Source organism: Gossypium raimondii, chromosome 7, assembly GCF_025698545.1.
Source record: "Gossypium raimondii isolate GPD5lz chromosome 7, ASM2569854v1, whole genome shotgun sequence".
Taxonomy (NCBI): domain Eukaryota; kingdom Viridiplantae; phylum Streptophyta; class Magnoliopsida; order Malvales; family Malvaceae; genus Gossypium; species Gossypium raimondii.
The window spans coordinates 41,878,668-41,900,941 of NC_068571.1; the positions used below are offsets into that span (position 1 = coordinate 41,878,668).

The 22,274-nt window shown below is 32.8% G+C and overlaps 4 protein-coding genes across 4 annotated transcripts; all 4 read right to left on the bottom strand.

Moving 5' to 3' along the window:
- Nucleotides 1-231: 231 nt before the first annotated feature.
- Nucleotides 232-4,120, bottom strand: LOC105790689 (chloroplast envelope quinone oxidoreductase homolog). The gene is made up of 4 exons (XM_012618417.2): nucleotides 3,955-4,120; nucleotides 2,909-3,050; nucleotides 2,080-2,171; nucleotides 232-1,173 (listed from the first exon to the last, which is right to left on the bottom strand). Exons 1-4 carry the CDS (start codon nucleotides 4,018-4,020, stop codon nucleotides 484-486), a joined length of 990 nt encoding a protein of 329 aa, XP_012473871.1. The 5' UTR covers nucleotides 4,021-4,120; the 3' UTR covers nucleotides 232-483.
- Nucleotides 4,121-5,777: 1,657 nt separating this feature from the next.
- LOC105790674 (chloroplast envelope quinone oxidoreductase homolog) lies at nucleotides 5,778-9,098 on the bottom strand. The gene is made up of 4 exons (XM_012618397.2): nucleotides 8,929-9,098; nucleotides 8,163-8,304; nucleotides 7,503-7,594; nucleotides 5,778-6,601 (listed from the first exon to the last, which is right to left on the bottom strand). Exons 1-4 carry the CDS (start codon nucleotides 9,001-9,003, stop codon nucleotides 5,912-5,914), a joined length of 999 nt encoding a protein of 332 aa, XP_012473851.1. The 5' UTR covers nucleotides 9,004-9,098; the 3' UTR covers nucleotides 5,778-5,911.
- Nucleotides 9,099-12,490: 3,392 nt separating this feature from the next.
- On the bottom strand, nucleotides 12,491-15,205 carry LOC105790682 (chloroplast envelope quinone oxidoreductase homolog). The gene is made up of 4 exons (XM_052633528.1): nucleotides 14,860-15,205; nucleotides 14,091-14,232; nucleotides 13,513-13,604; nucleotides 12,491-13,360 (listed from the first exon to the last, which is right to left on the bottom strand). The coding sequence occupies exons 1-4, from the start codon at nucleotides 14,923-14,925 to the stop codon at nucleotides 12,671-12,673; spliced, it is 990 nt and encodes a 329-aa protein (XP_052489488.1). The 5' UTR covers nucleotides 14,926-15,205; the 3' UTR covers nucleotides 12,491-12,670.
- A 1,727-nt stretch (nucleotides 15,206-16,932) lies between these two features.
- On the bottom strand, nucleotides 16,933-19,573 carry LOC105785077 (chloroplast envelope quinone oxidoreductase homolog). The gene is made up of 4 exons (XM_052633529.1): nucleotides 19,309-19,573; nucleotides 18,533-18,674; nucleotides 17,949-18,040; nucleotides 16,933-17,794 (listed from the first exon to the last, which is right to left on the bottom strand). The coding sequence occupies exons 1-4, from the start codon at nucleotides 19,372-19,374 to the stop codon at nucleotides 17,108-17,110; spliced, it is 987 nt and encodes a 328-aa protein (XP_052489489.1). The 5' UTR covers nucleotides 19,375-19,573; the 3' UTR covers nucleotides 16,933-17,107.
- Nucleotides 19,574-22,274: the final 2,701 nt, after the last annotated feature.

Below are 22,274 nucleotides of genomic sequence, written 5' to 3' on the forward strand. Positions count from 1 at the left end.
AATTTAATCAATATTTATGTATAAATTTAATATTTAACCCTATAAATATTAAAATATTCACTTACTCATATAATTAACACATACTTTCCAAAAAGATTTTGCTCATTCAACTATTAAATACTTTTACATAAAACAAATTTATAAGCAAAACTTTAATTAAAAAATTGAAATATGAACATAGTAAAAGTACATACAATTCAAACCTCAAATATGAACTAATAAGAAAAAGCATACAAGTCCAACATAATCACATTTCATTGTTGAAATTGTCAAACCAAAAAAGCAAGGAAATGTAGGAACCACACAAAAGAAGAGTTAATCTGTGAATACAGAGCTTACAACACATGATACATTTCATTAACATAATTTTCAAAGTCCACAAATCCTAATTATCCATGCAAGCAACATGACCTCCAAGCATCACTGTTTATTGTTTTAATTGCTTATAACTGCAGTTAGTACAATAAAGTAATATTTTATAGACTAAGGCTCCACAATGATCTTACCAGTGGCATGACCATCAATGCTCTTAGCCCATGCTTCTTCAGCCTTACTTAAGGGATACTTTGAATCGATTACCGTCTTAAGCTTCCCGTCTTTCACCAAGTTAACGAGATAATTGAGGTTCTCCTTCTTAAGTGATACAAAGAGTGGTTCCAGCTTCTTCTTTGAGAAAGTAAGCTTTTTCATAGCAAAAGTTAGGAAAGCACTAGGACCAGGGGTTATATCGATTACCTTCCCATTTGAACTTAGATTAGGTTCAAAGGTAGACCAAGGAATGCCCGCTGCACAGTGGATCACTGCATCATATTTGCGACCCGAAGGGCTTTTTAGAGCCGCCCCGTCGGGAGTCTTGTAGTCAAGAACCTCGTCTGCTCCAAGGCTTTTGACAAAATCCAGATTACGAGCCCCACAAGTGGCTGTTACATGTGTGTTTCCAAGCTTGGCTAGTTGAACTGCGTAATGACCTACACCACCTGAAGCAGCAGTAATCAAGAGGTTTACTTGCTGGCCACTTCCGTCAAGCTTGACCCCAGCTGCCTGGGTGAGTGCCTGGTGAGCTGTGAGACCAGCAACAGGCAAACCTGCACCTTCGGCAGCTGATACTTCTGGTGACCTTGCAACTGTCAGATTCTCCTTAGCCACAGCATATTCAGCTAGTCCACCTCCGGTCTATCATTGTAAATATAATTCATTATAGAAGATAGTCATAGCAATCGAAATAACTGATACTGATTCGCTGATAATATGAATAGAAGATAAATTCACTGAACCACTGGACTGCAGTAAGGTTATCTAGGTTTCTCTCAGCCAAATGGCGAGATAATGAGAGTAATGATAGTCACATAGACAAAGGATGGTTGCATTCTAAACACGATACCGATTAATCCAAACAGGCAAGCAGGTCAATGCTAAGCGGTTCTCATGACTAAGCTAATCAAGATCACTCATTGGAAGACCAACATGGTTTATTAGAACAAAAAATGTAGCACTAGTCCTTGGAATTTCTTTTTATGGGGCTACAATTTACGCGCATTCCATCATTGCTGGATTCAAAAGTTGATCTTTTGGCCATGAGGAGATCCATATTTTACCTCAAGAATTGTTGCCTAAAGTCCTACCAAGCTCAACGCCCAATTAATTACTCGAGCTAATACCAAAAATACAAATATCATTGACTGTTTTTCAAATTGTGATCCGTTAAGCTAGTAAAATACCGGTGATTCTTCCACTCTTCAAGAAGAAATCTCCTTTCTGATTGTTCTCAGAATGATTAATGACATGCCGGCAAGATTGTTTGAACCAGATTAGACCAGCCGATCCGACCGTTGGGCCAAGATCCAGCTAGAGTACCTATCCGGAAGAAGGCTTTGAACCTTTTAACTCAGGAATCAATACGGACTGGTTGGACCGCTTAAATCAGATTTTTTATTTTATATATTTTTTAATTAATTATTTAATCAAAATGGTGGTATCATCAGTTCAACCACCTATCTGATTCTGAAAACTAAGCCTCCAGGCCAGACTTTTTATGCTGACTTGGGGAGGGGGGGATTAAGAATGAGAACGAGAACTTACAAAATGATGAAGCGCAGCTACAACTTTATCCCCAGCTTTGAAATTTGTAACTCCTGGTCCAACCTTTACGACTTCTCCTGCTACATCACTAGCTGCAAAAAAAAAATATTTGAGATATCAAATCTTCCATGACAAGAGGGTGACAAAAATTACCATCAATAACCACAACTGCTTAAACTACGAGACCTGCCAACCAGCTTATTATTATGTTGGTTAATTATAGAAAAAGGATATGCCTTAACAGATAGACAAATTCTGTCCTTTAATGATAACTTGAGTCAAATAGACACATTTTTTTCCCATCAATAGTTACCTCTAAAGCAAACTCCACAATGTAAATCGACGCAAATTAGATTACAAGTTCAATAATCCGGCAGATACTAAGTAAAATTTTTAGAAAGCCCTGCTAGGGAATTCAACATAGTAATACAACAAAAACAGATTGTGAAGACTCACGTAACATGAGATATACTTAACAATAGTGTTTTAGAAACCAGGCCACTCGTTCGCTGGTGCGATCAATTCGATTGGTTCAATTAAAAAAACTCAAAAAACTCGGTTCAACTAGTTTTTTAATCTGTTGAACCGGTCAGTACTGGTTCCCGATCTAAACCAGTTCAAAGCCATTCTCTAAACCGATGACTAGTTTCCAATCCAACCGTAGGTTCAACTGGTCCGTATCTGTTCAAAGTCATTCTCCGGACCGATACCTAGGCTAATTCCTGGTCTAACTGGCCAGTCTGATCCGGTTCAAACATCATTGACAAAAAGAAAGTCTCAAGAAAATTTCAAGACAGAAAAGGTGAAAAGAACAAAATATATAAACTACCAGGTATGCAGGGGAATTTTCTAGGTAAAAATGGGCGAAGCACCCCTTCCTGTATTTTCCAGTCAACTGGGTTTAGACTAATTGCGTCCAGTTTAAGCAACATTTCATCTTTATTTGGAGTGGGTATTGGAACTTCAACATGCTGTAACAAGCACAAAAAATTCAAAGCTGTTATGACATCAAGTCACTGGTAAAATTTCTTTTCAAGTTTATATCAAGCAGGTCCATATAAAAATTTTTTTTTGTTTTAATTGTTTGTTTTTGGTGGTTTAGTGTTGCTGTGGGTGGAGTTTTCCAAACAACCAATTTTGTCTTGTTTTGTGGTATTAATAAAGCATGCCGATTAAATTTAAAAAAAAAAAAAAAAAGAGTATCAACCTATCAACCTCTCGGTCTCAGATCTCTTCCAAGAGCAAATTCTTATTTACTTCCGTTCCAGAATGTGCTTTCAATCACAATTTTTTAACTAATAGAATTTTGAATCCGACGATAAAATCAGTTAACACTTAACTTCACTATCAAGTCTTAGCCCATAAGTCACAGATCTTTTTTGGAATTTTTAATTCCAAAGAGCAAATACTTAATTTACTTCAATTCCAGAAAATTCCAGAATCCTAGTGCATCGGAGTACTCATTCAAATTATCTATATGCTTTCAATCACAAATTTAACAAATAAAATTTTGAATCCGACAATAAAATCGGTCAACACTTAACTTCTCCATCAAGTCAACCTCACAATCTCATATCCTTGTCGTGAAATTTTAATTCCGAATAGCAAATTCCCTATAGTTCATTTCCGTTCCAGAAAATTCCAATTCCTTAGTAACTCACGGCACTCATTGAAATCATATTCATGCTTTCTTCAATCATAAGTTAAACGAATCGAATTTTGAATCCGAAGAGCAAACTTAGATCAATGTAAACACTAGATTAACAACCTTAATTGAAGTCTCCACTAAAAAAAGGAACTAAACTTATATGATAAAACAGTAAGAAAAAAGTAAAAGCAAGCAAAATAGATCATCATAATGAAGTAGATTTTTACCTTCAAAGCAGCAGCGCCTCCGCCATAGCTGTCATATTGTAAAGCATGCATAAGAGTTTCAGCCATTTCTTTCACTAAAAGAGATCAAACCGAAGCTTTTTTCTATAAGAAAAAATGAAGTTCAAAGAATGGCGTATAAAAACAAATGGAGACCACATTGTTAATTTGACGGATATACCCTGGATGATTTTGCAAGAAATCTATTGAAATGTTGAATTTGGTAGCTGCTAAAGTTGTATTATTTATTTCATATTTGGAAAATATTTATCTATTATCTATTACCGTTTATTACAATATTTAAGTATTTTATTATATTAATATCAATCGCAATCGAGTCACCAACTCAATAATGAATTTATTAAAAATTTCTCATTTTCTTTAAATAAAAAAACTGGAATCAATTATAAAATTATTTCATATAAACACCCACGTCAAAAGGAGTGCATCGCAAATTGCCCAAAGCTCAACCTGCTTACGCTACATCTGTCAATATTTCATATAAAAACTTCTCATTTTAATCTATACTAAATATAATTTTAAAGGTAGTTTTATCCTTTTACATATAAAATTTTAAAAATAGATAGGGATAATAATGAGATTTAAACTCAGAACATTATGACTTTTAGTCTTTTAACTTTTATCACTTCATCCAAAACTATTTTTGTTATTATATTTATTACATACATTTTCACCCTTATGACGAAATCTAATAATTTTTATAGTTTAAATTTATTTATACTATTTATTATTGTACTATATATATAAGTTGTGTGTCTAGTTTTTACTTTAACTTGTTTGATTTTGAGTATCTATTTTTAAAATCTTAACTAAACAACAACTGTTAAATTACGTTATATTATTTTTAAAATTTTATGCGGAAAATATATTATGTCATGTTAACTTGCTATTTTAACATATCACCCACAAAAATCATTTAATAAATTTAGTGATTATCATTTACGTCGAAACTAAAATTTCAAATTTTGAAAAACTAAAATTTCTTGAATAAGTGAATATAGGTAAAATTTATAACTTTATACATAATATAAAATTAAAATAAAATTTAATCGAAATAAATTTAATTATTATCATCTCAATTGTGCTGAAATTTTAAAATTTAGAAAATATAATAACTAAAACAAATCAATTCAAAAATTTTATAAATTAAACTCATGCCTTAAGCATACAAGGCTAAAAAATCAGTTGAAATGATTAGTCAACGGATGAACTATGATGATAAATTTTGATTGAATCGCGTACATCAACTATAGATTGCATGATTCTTAATCATCAGTACAAACTGATGAGAAGGTAACAGATGTCCAATATGTACTTAAAAATAATTATTCCAGATATTATTTTTAAAAACTCTACAAATGAATTAAGGATATAATTTGAACTAATGTCCCAAGGTCAATTTAATTGACAACCATAAAAATCAAAATTAATGTGTTACAATAAAAAAATATTTTAATCATTTTTAAATATTTTAGAACTAAATAAAATTGACAAAATTAAACTTAAAAGCAAAATTTTGATTTTTAAAAAAAATTGAAATATTAACCCAATAAAAAAGTATACAAATACCAACAAGTATTAAATGTAATGATAAGAGATATTACACTATCAAAGAAATATTGCAAATTTGAACTTTAAAAACGATATTACAAGGAAAAATAACCATTAACTGGGAAAAAAAAAACACAAGATAGTCCAACTTCCAACAACATTTCATTGATCAAATTATAAACCAAGAAAAGCAAGGAGAAGCAGGAGCCATATAAAAGCAGAGCTAAATTTGTGAATTCGAAGCTTACAACACGTTAAGAAAATTTTGCAATATATTAACCAAACATTCCATAAACATAAATTTCAAAGTGCAAAAATCCTAATTATACAAACAAGCAATATGTCCTTCAAGCATCACTGTATTAAGTATAAAGTAATATTTCATAGATTAAGGCTCCACAATGATCTTACCAGTGGCATGGCCATCAATGCTCTTAGCCCATGCTTCTTCAGCCTTACTTAAGGGATGCTTTGAATCAATTACCGTCTTAAGCTTCTTCTCTTTCACTAAGTTAATTAGATATTCGAGGTTCTCCTTCTTAGGTGACAATAGCAGTGGTACCAGGTTCTTCTTTGAGAAGGTAAGCTTTTTCATAGCAAAAGTTAGCAGAGCACTAGGACCTGGGGTTATATCGATTACCTTCCCGTTTGAACTTAGATTAGGTTCAAAGGTAGACCAAGGAATGCCCATTGCACAGTGGATCACTGCATCATATTTGCGACCCGAAGGGCTTTTTAGAGCTGCACCGTCGGGAGTTTTGTAGTCAAGAACCTCATCTGCTCCGAGGCTTTTGACGAAATCCAGATTGCGAGCCCCACAAGTGGCTGTCACATGGGTGTTTCCAAGCTTTGCTAGTTGAACTGCATATTGACCTACACCACCTGAAGCAGCAGTAATCAAGAGGTTTACTTGCTGGCCACTTCCATCAAGCTTGACCCCAGCCGACTGTGTGAGTGCCTGGTGAGCTGTAAGACCAGCAACAGGCAAACCTGCACCTTCAGCAGCTGATACTTCTGGTGGCCTTGCAACAGTCAGATTCTCCTTAGCCACAGCATATTCAGCTAGTCCACCTCCAGTCTATCATTGCAAATAATTCATAATAGAAGATAGCATAGCAATCGACATAACTGATTCATTGATAATACGAATAGAAGATGAATTCACTGAACCACTGGCCTGCAGTAATGATATCTAGGTTTCTCTCAGCCAAATGGCCACATGATGAGACTAAAATCACTACCTCAGAAATGATATCCACATAGATAGTTTTTGCATTCTAAACACGATACGACTCGATATGAAAAGTAGCAGTAATAAGATCTGGGGTCTCAGGATAATCCTATAGTTGTAATAAGGCCAGTGAAACATTGAATATACTATATTTCTCTAGCATCACTATCAATACAAGCAAAATAAAGAAAGCCAAAAGCTTTCAGGATTTCAAATTCTGGGGATGACAGCTTTAATTTACTTTGATTAATCTAATCAGGCAAGCAGGCCAATGCTAACCAGTTCTCATAACTAGAGCTAATCAAGATCACTCATTGGAAGATCAACATGGTTTATTTAGAACAAAAAGTGTAGAACCAGTCCATAAAAATCCTTTTTATGGGGCTACAATTTACGTTGTTCTGTCATTGTTGGATTCTGAAGTTGATTTTTTGGCCATAAGAAGATCCATATTTTACCTCAAGAATTGTTGCCTAAAGTCCTACCAAGCTCGGTGCCCAATTAATTGCTTGAGCTAGTACCAAAAACACAAATATCATTAACAATTTTTCAAATTGTGATCTATTAAGCTAGTAAAATGCTGGTGATTCTTCCACTCTTCATGAAGAAATCTCCTTTCTGATTGTTCTCAGAATGATTAATGACATGCCAGTTGAGAGCCTAAGGGCCAGAGCTTTTATGCTGATTATTTTTTCAGGTGGGGGGTGGGGGGTGGGGGGAAGGATTAAGAATGAGAATGAGAACTTACAAAATGATGGAGCATAGACACAACTTTATCCCCAGCTTTGTAATTTGTGACTCCCGGTCCAACTTTTACGACTTCTCCCGCTACATCAGTAGCTGCACATGAAAAAAATATCTTTGACCAATGCTTAAAATGCGGCAATCCAAATATAGACAGAGAGAAAACTACAAAGCTTACTGATGATGGGTTCTTTAATATAATTTGCAAATGGTATATAGGCAACTTTCGTTTGAGATATCAAATCTTCCATGACAATAGGATGCCAAAAATTAACATCAAATAACCATAACTGCTTAAACTAAGAGACCTACCAACCAGCCTATTATTATGTTGGTTAATTATAGAAAAAGATATGCCTTAACAAATAGACAAATTCTGTCCTTTAATAAAAACTTGAGTTAACAAATGCACATTTCTTCCATCAATTGTTACTACTAAAGCAAACTTCACAATGTAAATCGAAGCAAATTAGATTCCAAGTTGAATACTGCTTGGGAATTTGACATGGTACTACAACAAACCCAGATATTGAAGACTGATGTAACTTGAGATACTTAACAGATAGTGTAAATTAAACACAAATACCACTAACCAAGTAAAAAAAAAGAGTCTCGATAATATTTCAAGACCAAAACAGTCGTGAAAGGATGACAAATAAACTACCAGGTATGTAGGGGAATTTTCTAGGTAAAAATGGGCGCAGCATCCCTTTCTGTATTTTCCAGTCAACCGGGTTTAGACTAGTTGCCTCCAGTTTAAGCAAAATTTCACCTTTATTTGGAGTGGGGATCGGAACTTCAACATGCTGTAACAAGCACAAAAAAATTCAAAGCTGTTATGACATGAAGTCGCTGGCTATTAGTTTTTCAAGTTTATATCAAGCAAGTCCATATAAAAAATTTAAACACTCAACTTCACTGTCAAGTATCAGCCTCAGTCTCAGATCTCTTCAAATGAGCAAATCCTTAATTTACTCCCATTCCAGAAAATTCCACTATCCTACTGCCTCGCAGCACTCATTCAAATTATCTATATGCTTTCAATCACAAACTTAACAAATAAAATTTTGAATCCGACGATAAAATGGCTCAACATTTAACTATCAAGCCATCCTCTCAATCTCAGATCCTTTTTTTGAAATTTTAATTCCGAATAGCAAATCCCTAGTTCATTCCCGTTCCAGAAAATTCCACTTCCATAGTAACTCACGGCACTCACTGAAATCATCTTCATGCTTTTCAATCACAAATTTAACTGATAGTATTTTGAATCCAAAGAGCAAACTTAGATCAATATAAACACTATATTAACAACCTTAATTGAAATCTTCACTTAAAAAACGAATTAATATCTCAACTAAACAAAATTATATATGCGACAAAACACTACGGAAAGCAAAATAAATCATCATAAGAAAGTAGATATTTACCTTCAAACCAGCAGCGCCTCCGCCGTAGCTGTTATATTGTAAAGCATGCATAAGATTTTCAGCCATTTTTTTCATTAAAAGAGATAAAATCGAAGTTTTTTTTGTTTTTTTTTTTTTGAAGGAAAAATGAAGTTCAGAGAATGGCGGAGGATACCGTAGGTGGAGATTTGTATTGTTAACTGCTAGCCATAACCATTTAAACAAATGGGACCACATTGTTGAGTTGACGGATATACCCTCGATGATTTTGCAAGAAATCTCTCGAAATGTTTAATTTGGTAGGTTGGAAAATAATTATCTATTATCTGTTACCATATTTAAGTCTCTAATATACTATAAACTCGGGAGTGGAGTTGATAAAGTTTTAGCTTGATGGATATAAACATTATTATTAATACAAGAGAATGTAAGTTCGAGTACGCTAACACACGTTATCCTCTTATTTATGGATTGAGGAAAGACTTAGGAGTGAATATATCATCTATCTATTTTTTATTACTCCACTATTTTATGATAACATGTTAATTTGTATGACATTTTGTCTTTAATTCAGTTTATTTCTGAATTGATCCTTGTTAAATTAGTGTTTTTATGTTTTAATCTTATCAGGGATGCAATTGGAACGCTAAGAGAAAAAAACGAGCAGAAAAGGACCAAATTAAAACACAATTAATGAAATGAGGCTGAATCAAAAATGTGGAGAAAGCCAATGGCTCATCAAATTTTTTTAACTTTGTAAAAGCCAAAAACAGAAAAAATCTTATTTTATTTTTTATTTAATTTTAATTATATGTTGAAGTAGTTAAAGCCAAAATTAATAAATACTATGGCTTTAATGTACTTAGAAAAGACACATTTAATTTCACATTTTGATTTCAATTTGGAATTGAATAGAATTGTTTTCTTTTCTCAAATTTGGTGCGTAACATTCTGTTAATTACTTCATTTCCAATTCTTTGTTCTTTCAAAATTTGTCTAATTGTCCTCCAAGTCCTTTCCTTTCCCAATTTCCACCATCTTTCATTCAAATCCAATCATAGCCAACCAAAACATGATTAAATCCATGCTTCACTAAATTCCATCTTAGCTTTAGGTCGGTGTTCTTTCTGGTTGGGAATCGTGAGATACGTATCCGTACTAAAAATCTTTCTAATCGGTATTCACATTTTTCCTAACTATCGGGATTGACAACTCATCCCTTAAAGTTAACTCGATTTCAAGTCAAAAAGTGCACGTTGGGTTGGAGTCATGTTTGCTGACAATTGGAGAAACGAGTCGGCCGTGCTGTATTCGAATCTTCGAGAACAAGTCAAGGAAGAAGTGATCGGGTTTAAACGATCCACGCGGTTGAGGCCGTTAATTCGAGTTGGGTTCTTCAGAGCGCAAGGCCGCTGGAATCTTGAATCGGGAACACGTGTATTCGATTAGATAATCGGTAAGGGTTGGTTTGCAGGTCGTACCGGGACTAGCTACAATAGGAAGAATTGGTGGTTAGGATGTTCTTAACTGCTATAACCAGCTTATTATTTGGAGGAGAAAATTAATTTTCAATGATCGATTAAAAAATCCGGAGTCCACCGAGTCTAGGGCTAAGGCTTATTTATCTTTGATTACCAAATCCGAGTTTAATTTCTAATTTAATTTCTAATTTATTTAATTTTTTATTTATGCTATTTCAATTATTTAGTTTCTAAACATTTCAAAACTCCCTGATTTATTTGTTTATTTTTCAGCTGGCCCGTTTGGAGTCGTGGGCATGACTTTTGCCACTACTTTCAATACGACAAAAATTATGATCACAAGTTAAATATGGAAGTTGATTATAACATCCAATCCTTGTAGACTCAGCCCTACTACCACTCTTTACTACTATTTAGAGTTATTTTGTAGGAATTATTTTTGATGGGTTCGACACCCATCAATTTAAAGAGTGTATTTATCAAAATTTATTATTTTAATTAGTAATAGAAATAATTTTAAGGGTAATTTTATTTTTTTATATAAAATGTAGAAAAATAGATAGACATAATGAGACATCAACGTAAAATATGATGTTTTTAATTTTCTAACTCCATTTTTGTTATCATATCAAATTTTTTCATTTTTTTAAATTTGTTACATGCATTTTCACCCATATTATATGTGTGACAAAATTTAATAGTTTTTAATAGTTTAGATTAATTTTCATTATTAACTTTTGTACTAGGTATAAGTTGTGTGTTTAGTTTCTATACTTTAATTTAGTTAAATTTAAACATGTATTTTTCAAAATCTTAACTAAATGGTAACTATTAGATTTAATATGTTATACTATTTTCAAAATATTATGCAGCAAATATATTATGTACATGTTAACTTATTATTTTAACATGCTACTCACAAAAGAATCAATTCTTGGATTTAGCAGTTGTTATTTGTGTCAAGATTGAAATTTTGAATTTTGAAAAATATAAGGATTAACAATAATCGAATAGGAGCTTATGGGCTAAATTTAAAACATTACGCAAAATATATAACTAATAGTAGATTTTAACCAAAACAAATTTAGTTGCTACCATTTGGGTTCTGGCTAAAGTTTTAAAACTTGGAAAGTACTTAAAATTGACCAATTCAAAAAGTTCATGGATTAAAATTTACCAAATTGAAGTATAGAGATTAAGGTGCGTTTACCTACAGTTAGTGTAAAAACAGCAGTAGTAGTAAGATTTGATACGGTAATATGAGACCAAAAAAAAGCCAAACGCACCGTACTAAAAAAAACTTCCATCCAAAAGGATCCTAAATCTATAACTTACGCATAATATATAGACTAATAATAGATTTAACCAATAAATTATCATCGTGAAGGTTAAAGAAATCAAATTGAAAAGATAATTCAGTTGGTGTGATAAGCAAGATTCCCCTTCATCGGTTCAAACAGTAAAGAAGGTAATAGATATACAGATATGTTCGCAAGGTTTAGAAAAAATATTTCAAAGGAAAATTATTCCATACATTATTTGTGAAGTACGTTGAGGATATTATTTGGACTGATGAATAAATTGATGTTATAAGTTAATCAAAGGTCAATATAATTGAAAATGATAAAAAAATAATGGGTAATTATTTGATACATCGCGAATGAAATTTTTATACTTTACAAGTGGGTTAAGGTGCGATAAGTGTCACACTTATTTATATAATTAATTTTTTTATTTTTACTACATCCTATAAAAATTAAAATCAATGTGTTACAATAAATAATTGAAAAAGTAATTTAATAAATTTTAAATATTTTTAACAAAATATAATTCATAAAATATTTGCTCAATAAACTTTCAAATATAATATATAATAGATATTATTAACAAGATATTTAATTTATAAGTAAAACTTTAATTTTAAAAATTTCAAAATATGCAACCAATGAAAAGCTATACAAATTTCAACAAGTATTTTTAATCTTAAAATCGACATTATTAGAAAAAAGGCTATTAACTCGAACATAAATTATAAAATAGACATGAAAAAAATACATATAAGTCCGAAGGAAAAGTAAGAAACACATAAAACAAGAGCTAAATTTGTGAAAACAAAGCTTATAACACATTAAGAAAATTTTGCAATGTCATCCAATGTGTATATTAACCATACATTTCATACACATAATTTTTAAAATACACAAATCCCAATTATACACACAAGCAGCATGACCTCCAACTCCAAGCATCACTGTAGTAAGTAAAAAGTAATATTTCATAGATTAAGGCTCCACAATGATCTTACCAGTGGCATGCCCATCAATGCTCTTAGCCCATGCTTCCTCAGCCTTACTTAGGGGATACTTTGAATCGATTACCGTCTTAAGCTTCCCGCCTTTCACTAAGTTAACCAGATAATCGAGGTTCTCCTTTTTAGGTGACAATTGCAGTGGTTCCAGCTTCTTCTTTGAGAAGGTAAGCTTTTTCACAGCACAAGTTAGGAAAGCACTAAGACCGGGGGTTATGTCGATTACCTTCCCGTTTGAACTTAGATTAGGTTCAAAGGTAGACCAAGGAATACCAGAAGCACAGTGGATCACTACATTGTATTTGCGACCGGAAGGGCTTTTCAGAGCTGCACCGTCGGGAGTTTTGTAGTCAAGAACCTCGTCTGCTCCGAGGCTTTTGACAAAATCCAGATTACGAGCCCCACAAGTGGCTGTTACAAATGTGTTTCCAAGCTTTGCTAGTTGAACTGCGTAATGACCTACACCACCTGAAGCAGCAGTAATCAAGAGGTTTAATTGCTGGCCACTTCCGTCAAGCTTGACCCCAGCCCCATGGGTGACTGCTTGGTGAGCTGTGAGACCAGCCATGGGTAAACCAGCAGCTTCGGTAACTGATATTTCTGGTGGCCTTGCAACTGTCATATTCTCCTTAGCCACAGCATATTCAGCTAGTCCACCTCCAGTCTATCATTGCATATATAATTCATATTAGAAGATGGCCATAGCAATCTACATAATTGATATTGATTCGTTTATAATACGAGACTACAGGGCCGGACTTTTTATGCTTTTTTTTTTTTTGGGGGCGGGCATTAAGAATGAGAATGAGAACTTACCAAATGATCAAGAAGAGATACAACTTTATCCCCAACTTTGTAATTTGTGACTCCTGGTCCAACCTTTACGACTTCTCCGGCTACATCACTTGCTGCACAAGAAAATAAAAATCTTTTACCGATGATTAAAATGCGGCGATCCAAATATCAACAGAGAGAAAACTACAAATCTTACTGAAGACAGGTTCTTTAATATGACTTGCAAATGGTATATAGCTAGACAACTTTCATTTGAGATATCAAATCTTCACGTTTTAAAAGCATTAGCTCTATGACAATAGGATGCCAAAAATTACCATCAAATAACCACAAGTGCTTAAACTAAGAGACCTACAAACCAGTCTATTATTTTTTTGGTTAATTATAAAAGAAGGATATGCCTTAACAACTAGACAAATTCTGTCCTTTAATGACAATAGACACATTTTTTCCCATCAATGGTTGCAACTAAAGCAAACTCCACAAATGTAAACCATCAGTTCAACCAGTCTGTACCGGTTCAAAGCCATTCTCCGGACCGGTACCTCTACTGGTCTGGTTCAAACATCGATAAAAAGTCTCGAGAATATATAAACTACCAGGTATGAAGGGGAATTTTCTAGGTAAAAGTGGGCGCAGCATCCCTTTCTGTATTTTCCAGTCAGCTGGGTTTAGACTAATTGCCTCCAGTTTAAGCAAAATTTCACCTTTATTTGGAGTTGGGATCGGAACTTCAACATGCTGTAAAAAGCACAAAAATTCACAGCGTTATAAAATCAAGTCCCTGCCGATTATTTTTTCCAGTTTATATCAAGCAGGTCTATATAAAAAATTTAAACACTTCACTGTAAAGTATCAACCTCTCCGTCTCAGCAAATCTTTAATTTACTTCAATTCCAGAAAATTCCACTATCCTAGTGCTTAGCGGCACTCATTCAAATTATCTATATGCTTTCAATCACAAATTTAACTAATAAAAATTTGAATCCGACGATAAAATGGGTCAACACTTAACTTCTCCATCAAGTCAACCTCTCTCAATCTCAGATCCTTTTTGTGAAATTTTAATTCCGAATACCAAATCCCTAGTTCATTTCCCTTCCAGAAAATTCCACTTCCTTAGTAGCTCACGGCACGCGTTGGAATCATCTTCATGCTTTCTTCAATCACAAATTTAACTAATAGAATTTTGAATCCGAAGAACAAACTTAGATCAATATAAACACTAGATTAACAACCTTAATTAATTGAAATCTCCGCTTAAAAGACGAATTAATATCTCAACCAAACAAAATTATATGAAGAAAAACAGTACAAAAAAAGAAAAAGAAAAGCAAAATAAATCATCGTAATGAAGTAGATTTTTACCTTCAAAGCAGCAGCGCCTCCGCCATAGCTGTTATACTGTAAAGCATGCATAAGATTTTCAGCCATTTTTTTCACTAAAAGAGATCAAATCGAAGCTTTATGTTGAAGGAAAATTGAAGTTCAGAGAATGGGGTTTGGATACCGTAGGTGGGATTTGTATTATTTAGTTTTTGTCAGCCAAAGGTTTGAATTAATGTTTGAATGTTAAGGTGATAGGAGAAGTTGAATCTATGATAATCTATGATATGTAGTTCCTTTCCTGATAAAAATTTCTCAACCAAATGCTCAGTCAAAGTGTTTCTCCAATCATGTGGTCTGTTTATAGGAGTCGAGCACACTTCATCTTTAACTGATTACCTTTTTAGAAGGAAAAGATTAATACTATTACCAATGATGAATATTATGATTTTGAAAAAATTTATTGATTCGTTAAAATCCAACAACTTTGTTATTCTATACAAAATTGATCTCAATCATGGCAAACGTCAACTTGTCCGATGAGAAACCATATTATACAAACCAAAATTGTATGCTTTTAATATGGTTATTGATCATACCATTCTGATTCTAAACCCGTATCAAATAGTTTATATTCGATTTGGGTCAAATTTTTAGTGTGTTTCAACTTGTTTTGGTTAATATTGACTTGTACTGATTGGTACAAAATTTTGGTAGGAGGGAGAAAAAAGCGAGCAATAGCCAGCCCGAAAGCTGGCATCGCCGTTGGGCAAAATAAAATATAAGAAGCAAATGACTTGAAGAAAAAAAACCATATGTGAAAAATATTTAAAAACATCAATAAACTCAAAATGGTACATCAAAAATGTCGATATCAATATGTACCTATACCAAGAAAGTGATACACTGAACTTTTTGCATCCTCTTACTTGTAAATGTGGCCATTTTCATTAATGAGAAAAGTAAATTATATCAATTGATTAGTTCAGGTTGGTATTAAATTGGGTAAATTTTGAGTTTGACTCATTTCAATTTTTGAGGTTGTTTAGGCTATTTTGAGTTTTGTAGTTTTGTATTCATGTCGTTTCGAAATCAAATTATTTTATAGTTAAATCTATTTGAGTCTAGATAATTTCAATTTGAATTAAATAAATTTGAATCATTTAATATTTAGGTTAAATTTTAAATTTGACATGAGAAGATAACCACTTGTTTTCTTTGTTAGCGAAAATTTATATTTAGGAGAACTAATATATAAAAATTTTATAGTTTTTAAAGAAAAATTATAATTTAGAAAAATACGAAACTCAAGAGGCATAAAAGGAACACATTTGAACATAACTTTTGGTTTTTAGACACAAAATTGTTAGTATTTTACGCAAAAAAAAAAATGCCAAAAACAAGCAGGCCATTATTTATTAACCTTAAAGAAGATAACAAATATACAGATATAATCGCAAGGTTTGGGAAAAATATTTCAAACGAAAATTATTCTATACATTGCTCCTAAAGGCTCCACATGCGTTGAGGATGTTATTTGAATTGATGAATAAATTGATTTTAGAAGGTAATCATACGTCAATACAATTGAAAATGATAAAAATCAATGGGTAATTATTTGATACATTGCCAAGTGGATTAATGATACAATAAGTGTCACATTTATTTATATAATTATTTTTTAATTTTTTACTACATCCTTTAAAATCAAAATCAATGTGTTACAATAAATAATTGAAGATAGGATAAAAAAAAGTAATTTCATAAGTTTTAAATATTTTCTAACAAAATAAAATTCATAAAAATTTGCTCAATAAACTTTCAAATATTATATATAATAGATATTATTCACAAGAATTTTAATTTATAAGCAAAACTTTAGTTATAAAAAATTTTTGAAATATGTATCCAATGAAAATCCATACAATTTTCAACAAGTATTTTTAACCTTAAAATAGACATTATTATAAAAGACGGCAATCAACTCCAAACATAAATTATAAAATATACATGAAAAACACATATATAACTCCAAGTCCCAACTACATTTCATTGCTCAAATTATCAACTAGAAAAAGTAAGGAAAAGTAGGAACCATATAAAAGAAGAGCTAAATTTATGAAAACAAACCTTATAACACATTAAGAAAATTTTTGCAATGTCATCCAACGTGTATATTAACCATACATTTCATACACATAATTTTCAAGATACACAAATCCTAATTATACACACAAGCAGCATGACCTCCAAGCATCACTGCAGTAAGTATAAAGTAATATTTCATAGATTAAGGCTCCACAATGATCTTACCAGTGGCATGACCATCCATGCTCTTAGCCCATGCTTCCTCAGCCTTACTTAAGGGATACGTTGAATCGATTACCGTCTTAAGCTTCCCGTCTTTCAATAAGTTAACCAGATAATCGAGGTTCTCCTTTTTAGGTGACATAAAGAGTGGTACCAGCTTCTTCTTTGAGAAGGTAAGCTTTTTCATAGCACAAGTTAGAAAAGCACTAAGACCAGGGGTTATGTCGATTACCTTCCCGTTTGAACTTAGATTAGGTTCAAAGGTAGACCAAGGAATACCAGAAGCACAGTGGATCACTACATCGTATTTGCGACCGGAAGGGCTTTTCAGAGCTGCACCGTCGGGAGTTTTGTAGTCAAGAACCTCATCTGCTCCAAGGCTTTTGACAAAATCCAGATTACGAGCCCCACAAGTGGCTGTTACATGTGTGTTTCCAAGCTTTGCTAGTTGAACTGCGTAATGACCTACACCACCTGAAGCAGCAGTAATCAAGAGGTTTAATTGCTGGCCACTTCCGTCAAGCTTGACCCCAGCCCCATGGGTGACTGCTCGGTGAGCTGTGAGACCAGCCATGGGTAAACCAGCAGCTTCGGCAACTGATATTTCTGGTGGCCTTGCAACTGTCAGATTCTCCGTAGCCACAGCATATTCAGCTAGTCCACCAGTCTATCATTGCAAATATAATTCATATTAGAAGATGGCCATAGCAATCTACATAATTGATATTGATTCGTTTATAATACGAGACTACAGGGCCGGACTTTTTATGCTTTTTTTTTTTTTTTTGGGGCGGGCGTTAAGAATGAGAATGAGAACTTACCAAATGATCAAGAAGAGATACAACTTTATCCCCAACTTTGTAATTTGTGACTCCTGGTCCAACCTTTACGACTTCTCCGGCTACATCACTTGCTGCACAAGAAAATAAAAATCTTTAATCGATGATTAAAATGCGGCAATCCAAATATCAACAGAGAGAAAACTGCAAAGCTTACTGAAGACAGGTTCTTTAATATAACTTGCTAATGGTATATAGCTAGACAACTTTCATTTGAGATATCAAATCTTCACGTTTTAAAAGCATTAGCTCTATGACAATAGGATGCCAAAAATTACCATCAAATAACCACAAGTGCTTAAACTAAGAGACCTACAAACCAGTCTATTATTTTGTTGGTTAGTTATAAAAGAAGGATATGCCTTAACAACTAGACAAATTCTGTCCTTTAATGACAATAGACACATTTTTTCCCATCAATAGTTGCAACTAAAGCAAACTCCACAAATGTAAACCATTGGTTCAACCAGTCTGTACCGGTTCAAAGCCATTCTCCGGACCGGTACCTCTACTGGTCTGGTTCAAACATCGATAAAAAGAAAGAGTCTCGAGAATATATAAACTACCAGGTATGTGGGGGAATTTTCTAGGTAAAAGTGGGCGCAGAATCCCTTTCTGTATTTTCCAGTCAATTGGGTTTAGACTAGTTGCCTCCAGCTTAAGCAAAATTTCACCTTTATTTGGAGTGGGGATCGGAACTTCAACATGCTGTAAAAAGCACAAAAGAATTCAAAGCTGTTATGACATCAAGTCGCTGGCGATTATTTTTTCAAGTTTATATCAAGCAGTTCCATATAAAAAATTTAAACACTAAACTTCACTGTAAAGTATCAACCTCTCCGTCTCGGCAAATCCTTAATTTACTTCAATTCCAGAATATTCCACTATCCTAGTGCTTTGCGGCACTCATTCAAATTATCTATATGCTTTCAATCACAAATTTAACTAATAAAAATTTGAATCCGACTATAAAATGGGTCAACACTTAACTTCTCCATCAAGTCAACCTCTCAATCTCAGATCCTTTTTGTGAAAATTTTAATTCCGAATAGCAAATCCCTAGTTTATTTCCGTTCCAGAAAATTCCACTTCCTTAGTAACTCACGGCACACACTGGAATCATCTTCATGCTTTCTTCAATCACAAATTTAACTAATAGAATTTTGAATCCGAAGAACAAACTTAGATCAATATAAACACTAAATTAACAACCTTAATTGAAATCTCCACTTAAAGGACGAACTAATATCTCAACCAAACAAAATTATATGAAGAAAAACAGTACAAAAAAGAAGAAGAAAAAAAAAGCAAAATAAATCATCGTAATTAAGTAGATTTTTACCTTCAAAGCAGCAGCACCTCCGCCATAGCTGTTATATTGTAAAGCATGCATAAGATTTTCAGCCATTTTTTTCACTAAAAGAGATCGAATCGAAGCTCTCTTTTTTTAAGGAAAAATGAAGTTCAGAGGATGGCGTTTGGATACCGTAGTTGGGATTTGTATTATTTAGTTTTGTGATAGGAGAAGTTATTTATATTTTATAGTAACAATTTTGAATTTGAAGCTATGATAGTTGCTTTTCTGATAAGAAATTTCTCCAACCAAAGTGTTTCATGTGGTCTGTCTAGTCTTTTCTAGAAAGTGCTTCTATTATCAACAAAAGAAAATTAATTTCCTAAAATCAAACGACATTATTATTCTATACAAGATTAATCTCAATTATGGTATACCTCAACTTGTCCAATGAGAAACCATATCACACAATCCAAAATTATATGTTTTTAATATGGTACTTGATCATACCATTCCGCTTTGGTTAAATTTATGGAAATACTGGTTGGTACCAAATTTTAGTACTTTAACTAACATTTTAATTTTTCTATAATTATATTTAAAATTAATAGTTTTAGATTAAATTATTGAACAAAATTAATAATTTTAAAACTTATATTTTATATAGATATTTTTACATATATATAATTATAATTTTTTAACCAAAACAATGCATAATTTAGTAAGAAACTAAAAATTAAACTATAAATATAAGTAAAAATATTTAAAAATATCAATAAACTTAAAATGATACATCGAAAACTGGCTATATCAATAATACTTGTACCAGAGAAAGCGATACACCGAACTTTTTCGTGCCTTACCATGCATCCTCCTACTTGTAAATGTGGCCATTTTCATTAATAAGAACAGCAAATTATTCCAATTCATAGGTTCAGGTAGGTATTAAATCGGGTCAATTTTGAGTTTGAATCATTTTAAATTTTGGATTGTTTAGGTTATTTTGAGTTTTATGGTTTTGTTTTCGTGTCATTGCAAGTTCAAATTATTTTGTATTTAAGTCTATTTGAGTTTAGATAATTTCGAATTTGAGTTGAATAAATTTTAGCCGTTAACTTTTATTATAACGACCCGATAGTTAGAGGTGTCGAAAAGTATTAGGTATAATTTGAGTTGTGTAGTTAATTAGGTTTTGTTAAGCGAATTTACTTGAATTAAAAGTATTAGATATAAGGACTAAATTATGTATAGGGTGAAAGTTAAATTATAGATTAAAGATTAATTAAAGGGCTAAAGAAGAAATTATAGCTTATTCCATCAAGTTGACGGTTTTAGTAAATTATATATACAACTCATATGTGAAAATTTATTTTATATATTATAATAATAAAAGTTAAAATATGTTATCTTAGTAATTAAGTAAATGTATATATGTATTATATAATAATAATAAATTAAAGTATAATAAAAATAATAGGTAATAAAATATAAAGCCATACGAAACTAACAAAGAAAAAGCAAGAAGAAAAGAAGGTTCAACGCACGGACTTAGGGACTTCTAGGGTTTAAAGTTTAATTGGTTAATTAATTTAGTTCATTTTCTTGTAATTTTTATGTTTTTGGAATTCCAGTACCTTGGGTTATGATGGGTGTCGATTCCACCAATATAAACCTACGCCTAATTTGCAATTTAAGCAGTATAGGGAGTAGGGTCGATCCCTCAGAGACTGGGTTTACTGCAAATTGTTGCTCTCTTGACCAGATTTATGTCGGGCCAGTTGTCGTGCCCAAGAAGTTCGGGGGGATAAAATTTGAAACCTGAAATAAATAAATAAAATGCGTAAAAAGTAAAAGCTGAAAATAAAATAATAAAAATCAGTTAAATAAATATGAAGAAAAATGAAATAAACTAAGCTAAGTTTTAGGCATGGGTTTTTCTCGTCTTTGAACTGATCCTTGAAATTAGATGAACTCCTCTTTTCCAATAAGCTAGTTATAGCTACCAAGGACGCCTCGGACACTAACTCTTCATTGTGTAAATTAGTTATGGAACGTCCAATAACCCTTACCGATCGAACAACCAACGAAACGTTCGTGATTTAAAACTCCGGCATCTTTGCGTTCTAGAAGAGCCTAGCTCGAACCAATGCCCTCAATCGCGTGGGACATTTAAATCCGGTTACTACTTCCCTTAACGGAACCAAACAGCAATCCCCACTTGGCACGCCAATGTGTTCACAGAAAACCGATTAGACAATCGATCCTTTCGGAATTCCAACTGTACGTCTAACCACACTAACTCAAACAACGTCTTTTTTGACTTAGTGTTGATTTGACTTTGTGAGTTGACGAAGTCATTGACTTAGTGTTGATTTGACTTTGTGAGTTGACGAAGTCATACTCTTAATCCGGATAAATAAAAGTACTGGATGTTGACACCATTTTTTTGATAAAAAGGGTGTCAACTTGGATTTTGAAAATGAAAACGATTATGGGAGTCGCCACCAATCTTTTTTGATGAGGTGTGATCGGGTCACCTCGAAAAATGGTTATTTTTAATAATCAGTTTAAATTTATTAAAACAATTCTTTTGGTCTGCGAAATTCAGAAAAACAAGTTCGGGAGTCGGTTACGTATGAGGAAGGATTAGCACATTCGTAACGCCCAAAAATTGGTACCTAGTTGATTAATTAGTGTCTTAGTGTCGAAGATTGAAAACTTTGAAGAGTTTTTTAAAAATACGATCCTTAAAAAAACTCAAATAACATGGATTGAAATTTAAGATTCTCTTGTTTTGAAGGAATATCACATCTAGCACGTTAAGACATGATACTTTAAACCATCGAAACCAAGAGCACCTTGGTGCGGCACTACAGGTAGGAGCGGCGATGGCAGCGGCTGTCAGAAGAGTTGGTGGCTGAGGCTAGGGATAAGGTGCGACAGCTAAGGTTTCTCTCTTTTTTTCTGAATATTGTTTAGGGTTGTATTAGGTTTAAGGTATTGGGCCTGGATTT